Source organism: Hydra vulgaris, chromosome 08 (assembly GCF_038396675.1).
Source record: "Hydra vulgaris chromosome 08, alternate assembly HydraT2T_AEP".
Taxonomy (NCBI): Eukaryota; Metazoa; Cnidaria; class Hydrozoa; order Anthoathecata; family Hydridae; genus Hydra; species Hydra vulgaris.
Window position 1 is genome coordinate 34,152,863 of NC_088927.1, and position 9,638 is coordinate 34,162,500.

General features: G+C 23.6%; 1 protein-coding gene across 2 annotated transcripts in view; it reads right to left on the minus strand.

Moving 5' to 3' along the window:
* The window catches only part of LOC100210457 (serine/threonine-protein kinase SMG1), a 125,666-nt gene that overhangs the window by 103,688 nt on the left and 12,340 nt on the right, over nt 1–9,638 (minus strand). For both annotated transcript variants that reach the window (XM_065803500.1, XM_065803499.1), the window contains exons 2-7: nt 9,352–9,494; nt 7,439–7,497; nt 6,416–6,493; nt 2,211–2,292; nt 1,506–1,553; nt 144–192 (exon numbers count right to left, since the gene is read on the minus strand). In XM_065803500.1, coding sequence (XP_065659572.1) covers nt 144–192; nt 1,506–1,553; nt 2,211–2,292; nt 6,416–6,493; nt 7,439–7,497; nt 9,352–9,494 — 459 coding nt within the window. The remainder of the gene's footprint in view (nt 1–143; nt 193–1,505; nt 1,554–2,210; nt 2,293–6,415; nt 6,494–7,438; nt 7,498–9,351; nt 9,495–9,638) is intronic.

Sequence of the window (9,638 nt, forward strand, 5' to 3'; positions counted from 1 at the left end):
AATTGTAACTTGTGCATAATAATTTTAATTTTTAAACATTTAATTTCCATGAATAAAAAAATCATATAGTTAAATGGGAAAAGAGTATAAAAATATAAAAGCAAATTTGAGAGTATTAGTAATTAAATTATTTCAGAACATGCCTGGTGCATCAGCATTTTCTAATACATCTTGCAAACTTGCCATAATCATCTAAAACATACAAAAATCTAAATTATCAAATCTGTGTGTGTTTGGGTGTATGTGTAAACATATATATATATATATATATATATATATATATATATATATATATATATATATATATATATATATATATATATATATATATATATATAATTGATTTTTTGACGAGATTAAAAAAATAACTACATGATTTTTACTACTAAAAGTTTCATGCGTTTAGCAATCATCAGGTAAAAAATACATGTATGTATAATATGTATTTTTTACCTGAAATAATATGTATTTTTTACCTGATGATTGCTAAAAGCATTAAACTTTTAGTAGTAAAAATCATGTAGGTATTTTTTTAATCTCGGCAAAAAATCAATTATATAGCTCTGATATCATTCATCGAGCACTCTTGCTGAATATATGCTCACAGCAAAATTAAACTTATTTATATATATATATATATATATATATATATATATATATATATATATATATATATATATATATATATATATATATATATATATATACATACATATATATATATATATATATACATATATATATATATATATACATATATATATATATATATATATATGTATACATATATATGTATATGTATATGTATATATATATATATATGTATATGTATATATATATATATATGTATATATATATACTTATACATATACATATATATACACATGTACATATATATACACATATACATATATATATACATATACATATATATATATATATATATATATATATATACATATATATATATATATATATATATATATATATATATATATATATATATATATATATATATATATATATATATATATATATGTATATGTATATATATATATGTATATATATATGTATATATATACACATATACATATATATATATACATATACATATATATATATAAATATACATACACATATATCTTATACTGCTGATTTAGGTGAGCAGTGTAACGATTCAGTACATACATCGACTTACAAATAGCCAGACTCGCAGCGGAGTGCTGCTACATCGACTGAAGGTTTGGTATGGGGCAGCAATCTTTTCATTAATTATTCTTCATTTTTTTCTTCTTTTTCTAAAAAGCCGTATCGATTTAGATAAGCAAAAAATGTGAGCAAATGCTTACATAAATATGCTGTAGTAGATATGTATACATATATATACATATATATATATATATATATATATATATATATATATATATATATATATATATATATATATATATATATATATATATATATATGTATATATATTCTAAAAAAACAATAAAAGTTCTTACCGGCATAGTATCTAGAAAAACCTGTTTCCCAATATCTAATTTAATAGCCTAATTGAAAAAATAAAACATTGATTTTACAATTAAAATGGCATAAAATACATAAAACAATACTATAAACTTTTATAAGACTTTTACAACTAACATAAGCTAAAAAAAGTAATAAATCTAATAAACACTGATACTAATGTGAACATGAGTAATTTTTACAATATATGGATTTAGTTGCAAGTTTAAAAACATGAGTAATTTTTACAATATATCGATTTAGTTGCAAGTTTAAAAAAATCACAACTGTAAATTTTGCATCAGTTGTTTAGAAAAAATTAGAATAAACCCAAGTTATAAATCTATTTAAGCATGAGCAACAGGCAGAAGATGCTTTATTACTTCATACAAACATACTTGCACCAATGAATTTTAACTTAAAAACAGTGTAAAAACGACAAAATCTTGCTATTAACAGTTTTATATTTAATAGAACAGATATTTACTGGGAAATTATAAGTAAATATGATAAACTTCTGATAATATTTACATTTATAAATATGATTGATGATCAGTCTAACACACATAAGAAGTTTATGTGCTGTGGACTGATAGAGTCCACCACACATAAACCTTTTATGGAGTTATGTGTGGTGGAATGTTGATCAATAGTTTATTTATAAAAAACTAAAGTGATGTTTAAAATTAACTTAGACTAACCTGAGCGATTGTGGACAAATAGAGAGCACGCAATTGATCATCTACAGCTGATGGTATTTTAGAAAATATCCATTGAAAAAATCTATTCAAAAAATTAATAAACAATCAGCAACAAAATAAAATAACACAAAATATAACAAAAGTTATAACCAATTTTTGGTAAAATAAAAAATTTATAAGCCATAAAAAACGGTGTATAATAACTTGAAGTAAAAATAATTTTTGTACTCTTCTCTTACCAGAATAATTACATAAGTCGTAAAACATAATAAATAAACAAATATATATATATATATATATATATATATATATATATATATATATATATATATATATATTTAGCTATTTATTTTTTAATATAATGGGTTTTCCATAGGGGAAGAGGGTTATTCAAAAACGTACAAAAGCGTAGAAGAGTGGGAAGGGATTAAGACAGCAAGTGTGAATGCGGTTTGACTAGATTTTATTCTCTATTTCCCCTTTAACATGATTTTACAAAAGCATTGAATTTTAAAAAATCACTATCATTGTAATATAGATAGTTACGTAGCATAGAAATGTCAAATTATCTAAAAGTTTTTATGTTTTTAATGTTTTGAAAAACTTATGCGTTGGGGAAAAAAGGGAGTTGAACTTGTAGAAAATAATGCATATGTACGCACAGGGAATGGGGGGTTGTTAAATGCATACATTGTGAGTACAAGGGGAGAGTGGGTTCTAAATTACTGGTTTTACTGTGTACTTAAATAATAAAATTGTACTTTAAATAATGAAACTATTTTTAACAAGATGTCTTCTTACAGATTATAAAAAGGTTTGAGATTATTATAAATATAATTTAACAAGTGCTTTTCAAGTGCTATTTCAAGTGCTTTAACAAGTGCTTTAACAAGTGCTATTCAACAAGTACTTATCAAAGTCTTTTTTTCCAGCCTGCTGGAAAGTGGCATCTGTTATCCCTATCTTTAAAAATTCTGGAGAGCGATCTGATTTGTTTAACTACCGTCCCAATAGTCTTCTTCCTATCATAAGCAAGGTTTTTGAATCTTTAATTAACAAACACTTAATTTCTCATTTTGAATCTAATAACTTACTTTCTTATCATCAATATGGATTTCGATCTTCTCGTTGTACAGCTGATTTGCTAACTGTAATAACCGAGAGGTTTTATCATGCATCAGATAAAGGTAGAGAGTTTAAGGCCATTTGATAAAGTTTGGCATGCTGGACTTCTCCATAAGCTTTCTTCTTACGGTGTATCTGGTAACATCTTCAAGATTATTGAATCCTTCCTTTCCAATTGTAATATAAAAGTTGTCCTCAATGGACAGCACTCTTCTTATTATTCTGTAGCTTCAGGGGTTCCTCAAGGTTCGATCCTTGGCCCTATACTCTTTTTAATTTACAGTAACGATCTTCCGGATATTCTCACATCTAAGGTGGCATTGTTTGCTGATGATACTACCATTTATTCTTGTTGTGATAAGAAACTAACACTTTCTGATTGCTTGGAGGGGGTATTTGAGCTTGACAAGGATCTCACTTCTGCTACAGCATGGAGCTCACAGTGGCTGGTGAACAGATAAAACTCAATTTTCAATACAGATAAAACTCAATTTTTTTCAGCCAATCGTTATCGCAATAATTTAGATTTTCCTTTATGATCTTTATTTATGAACGGTGATGTACTCGATGATCTTCTAGGATTAAATCTTACTTCCAATCTTTCTTGGAAACCATATATCAAATCAGTTGCAAGATTAGCATCTGCTAAGGTTGCATCTCTTTATTGAGCTCAACACTTTCTTACTGCAGATTCTATTCTCTATCTCTATAAATCTCAAATCCTTGTATGGAATACTGTTGATACCGCTCAATGATGCCCTTTCTCTTTTAGACAAGGTGCAAAAACGCATTGTAAACATAGTTGGATCTGCTCTTGCAGCCAACCTCCAACCATTATTACATTGTTGTAATGTTGCTTCTCTTTCTCTTTTCTACAAATACTATAATGGGCACTGCTCTAAAGAGCTAGCGTCTCTTGTGCCATCTACTAAATTTCATTCTCATGCTACTTGTCATTCAATTAAGTCTCATCCTTTTTCTGTAACTGTTCCTAAGTGCTCCAAAAACGCTTATTGGTCTAGTTTTTTTCCTCGAACATCAGCTCTTTGGAATTTGCTTCCTTCATCTTGCTTTCCTGATTCATATAATTTGCAATCCTTTAAGTCGTCTGTCAATCATTATCTTGCTCTACAATCTTCATCTTTTCTCTTTCAGTAACTTCCAACTTTAATTAGTGGCTGCTTGCAGCCTTGTTGGAAGCAAAGATGTTTAAAAAAAAAAAGTTAAGAAAAAGTTAAGTACAGTAAAACCAATACAAACTTTAAAAAAAAATACTTAGTGGCAAGTAAAGAAAAAGTGAACTTAATTGTTAGAAAAAAAATAAAAGGCTTAATCTCAGGTACAGATTTTGTTGACATGACAGCTTCATTAAATTTTGGAAAGAACTTAACGTTTTTTCTTTAAAATAATTTAGTTACAAAAATTTACTATATTTATATTTTTTATGTTAAAATTGCTAAAGAGATAGTAATTTTATATACATAGTCAGTCTGGCCAGCACTTTCCCGCTTAAGCATTTTTGCCCTTGCCCACACGCTCGCAAATACTTTAGTGAGTGCATACAAAAGCGCTTTTTAAAATTCCAAAAAATCTTTTTTCGTTCATCAAAAACTTTTATTAAAAATCATAAATGTATAAACTACACTATGCAAAAAATTTTCACTTCTGTTCTGTTCCCAGGTTGAAAAAGTGTTTTCCTTACCCATTAGGTCAGAAAATGACATCTATCGGTCATTTTGTCCGACATATTTTATGCGCATTTATTTTCTAGTCATATTAGTTGTTCTAAAATTATTAATAAATTTAGTATTATATATAAACTTTATTTTTTGAACTTTTTATTTTTTATACAAAACAAAATTGAAGTTGATTACATGGCTACATTAATGATACGTCATTTTTTTGAGTTTATTCATTTTTTAAAAGATGCCTAAGCATTACATTTTTTTGAACTGAGTAGCATGGTTTTTATCATTCATATTAAACATTGCAATTAGTTATTACTTTAAATTTATAGTTTAGTATTCATTTTATTTTTTGTACGATGGTTTTTATAAACTTAAAACAAATACTTTAGCTTTTAAAACCCCTTTTAAATTTATTTTATAAAAGTTTTAACATAATAGTTATTTTAATGCTTATAGAAACCAGTACTTTTTACTACAATATTAAATTTGAGTTGTTACATAACGCTTGCTATTAAAAGTGCTTATAAAACTAATCCTAGAAAAAGTTTGAAAAGATTTATAAAAAAATACATATTTATATAAATGTAATTACTTATAATGTTCTTTAATAATTTAAATAAAATGTGTTTATTGTAAACATTATGATTAATTTGTAACTTTATTTAATAAATTAATAAGTAAACTTAATAATTTATGTATTTAATATATTTACATCGTAATTTATGTATTGAATAATTTTGTATTTTTATTGTACATTTTTATTGCATATTTAATTACGTATTTAATAATTACATAATTTATGTATTTAATATATTTACATAATAATTTATGTATTTAATAATTTACAAAGTATTTCGCATAGTATAGTAATTTAAAAAAAAACATAATATAAATATATTTTCCTTTTCAAATTTCAGTTTTTTGAGCTAAGATTTTTTCTTTTTCTTTAAGATTTTCTTTTTGTAGATAATTTATCTTACAAATTTCATTTTTATTTTTAGGGCATTTCAGTTGTCATAACAAATTGCGTAAAAACAAAATACTTTATGCGTGTTCAGCAATGGCATATATACATTTATTATATAAAAGTTGGTGTATATATATATATATATATATATATATATATATATATATATATATATATATATATATATACATATATATATATATATATATCAATATATATATATACATATATATATATATATACATACATATATATATATACATATATATATATATATATATATATATATATATATATATATATATATATATATATATATATATATATATATATATATATATATATATATATATATATATATATATATATATATATATATATATATATATATAGTTTTGAACATATTATTATATGCAGTCACTTACTTATCACAGTCAATTCCAAGCACATGGCCAACAGAAGCGTAACACTGCACTATTTTATCTTTTAGCTCATTGTTACCTCTAAAATTAAAAAAAATTATTAGGAAACATCTATATATTAGATTTTAGAGAGTGAAAACAAAACAGAGATCATATCAAGAACTAATAACTCATTATATTAACTACTCTAATTTTATGTATTTCATAGATTTATTTAATAAATTATTTGATAAATTTAAACAAAAGATAAAAAATTAATTGCTTAAATTTTGCAAAAGAATTTCTTGACACAAACTTTTAAAAAATCTTAACCTATTCTTTGATTAATAATCTACTTTTAATATCAGTTCTGCAAATACATTTTATACAAAGCGATTCTTCACAAAGCTTTTTAATTCAAAAAAATATTCAAAGATGTGTTATATTTATTTGCAAACAAAATGTCTAGACATTTTTATCTTTATTAACACGCCCATGTGTTTAGACAGATCAATTAGTGATAAGCGATAATAATTAAGCATGTAATTTGCATTCATATATGTAATTTATTTACAAAATACATTCCAAAAATTAGCATTAACAATAAATTTAAATACAAATGTAAAATTTTTGTTAATTTAAACTTCAAATAATATTTACAAAACTGAACAAATATACAAGAACAAGTTTTAATACCATAAAAACTGAAAAATAGACTTTGCTATAAAGTCATCTTTTTTTGCGTTTGTAATTTTATTAGCCATTTACCGGCTGAGATGGTAGTTATTTGAATAACTTATGTAAAAAATAAGTGTAAAAATCTAGAAGTGACTAACATTATCAGAAAAAATTATTAAATGAGTTATTACCAGCCTTTTTTCCTCTTAAAATTGAAATAAAAATAAAACATTTTTAAAATTAAAAACAAGTTTGAAAGCTACAATAAATACATACAACAAAATAACCGATTTAAGAATAAAAACTTATAAAAATAAAAATTTAACTTGATTCATAGTAAATATTTAACAATATTTTTAAAATTCTTACCTTTCTCGAAAAACTTCTTCAAGAGCAGAAAAAATATTTGAGCAGTTACGTTTTAGCGGCTATAAATTACATAAAGTATTTTAAAAACTTATGGGGATCCCAAAGTGCCGAGACAAGTTGTGTTCATATTAGAGAGAATGATTTTTATAAATGTTTTTGGGCTGAATTTTTTGAGTAAAACAAAATAATAAATGTATACCACGAAAAACTAACTTAAAAACTAACTGTTGTTTTAATCAAAGGTCCCCATCTCCATGTTAGCCAAGTCTTTAAAATATATATCGCAATCTACAGACTATAATTTATTCAAGCGCATTTAATTCCAAAATAGTTTTAGTATATGATGTCATTGTAGGATTTTTTTTTTTTTTTTTAAATCAAATTTTTTTTTTGAATCCATATTATTAGTTTTTGTTTTATTTGTTTTTTAAAATAAGCGCTTATCATCAATTGTTTGATGTTTTATAAATTTTATAGGAAGCTAAACAAAAGAATGTTTTTTTATAGAGCACGAGAATCAAATAAAACTAAGATTTTTATAATACACATTTAAATATACTAAATATATAAGAAGACACATGATCACACTATATATTCTGAATCTTTTTTCTTTTTACGTAAACAATGTGAACTTTTTTTCTAGTTTATCGAAGCCGTTTATCACTATGACGTTTTTGTTCTCCAATCGAAATGACATTTTACAAATTCCTAAATTTTTAATTAAAAAATAACTTTGGTAAACAACATCATTCAGAGATATTTGCCGAATTCTTTAATTTTTAGTTAAAATAAATTTATAAAATTTACACTTATCAAATTTAGAGACAGCTTTTTATTAACTAAAGCAATAATTAATGTTTTATAGCAATAATTCAAGACATTTGATGATTAAAATTATCAATGTGTAGCAGTGCGCATTAAAAACATACTATTTTTAATATTTCCTAATTTATGTCATATTTGGCAAGTATTTTTCATTAAAGCCTGTTTCTTAATACTTCAAATCAAAAAACTGCCAAAATTGTCAATAAAAGTTTTTCATTAAACGATTCAAATTTAAAATTGACTTAGTAATACAGCACTTTTTTGCAATCTATACCAATAAATGTTCAATTTTAAAAACAAAATAAAACAAACAATATATGTTTTACAGAATAAATTTCATTAAATATATTCTTGCATAGTAAATAAGAATTCCAAGAATATTTGTACCTAATGAAAAGTTTAGCAAATAAATGCTGTAAATTTAACTTTCGTAACGTTAACTAATACAAAATAACTTTTTAACAGAATCTTATTAAGGATAATCATTTAATAACAATAAATAATTTATAGCAATAAACAAGCTTAAAATACCTAAAATATTTTATTCATATTTTTAATGCAAATTTTACGAAATTTAGAAAATAAAATAACTAAAGAAATTCTATAGTTTTTTATAATTTAAAAAAAAAAACTTTTATATAATAATAAGTAACTAAACAAATTCTTTAGTAATCTATAATGGAAAAAAAAAATTCTACAATTTGATGGAAAAAAAGAATTTTTAAATTTCTTATCAAAATTCTACAATGACTCCATATACTAAAACGCTTTGGAATAAAACACACTTGAATAAATTATAAAGTCTAAAGATTGCGGCGTATATATTAAAGACTTAAAGCAACTGGCTAACATGGAGACGGCAAGCTTCGAGTAAAACAACAAAGTTAGTTTTTCTTGGTATATGTTAATTATTTTGTTTTACTCAAAAAAATTCATCCCAAACATATTTTTTTAAATCATTCTCTTTAATATGAACACAACTTGTCTTGGCTTTTTGGAATCCTTTTAAAGAATATTTCATTTTAAAATTTATTTTTATTATTAGCTAAATAAAAATTTTTTTTAATATTTTATGTTTTATGTTAAACCTCAATTTGTGCTGCATCATATATGAAGTCCAAAAACGCTTGTGCTGTTGAAATACGTTTTGAAATATCATCTTGGGTATTAGTTATTTGTGAGATTAGCTGTGCCAACCGTGAATTATCTTGAAAAAGAGGATGAAACCGCTCTAAAGTTAATATACAAATTTTTATTTCTATACATACACTGAAAAATGTATTAAAACCACTTTTGATAAAAATTTTAATTTAAAAATAAGCTATTCAAATAACAGTAAGTCTCCAAATTACTTTTTTTCAAATTATCAAGGTAT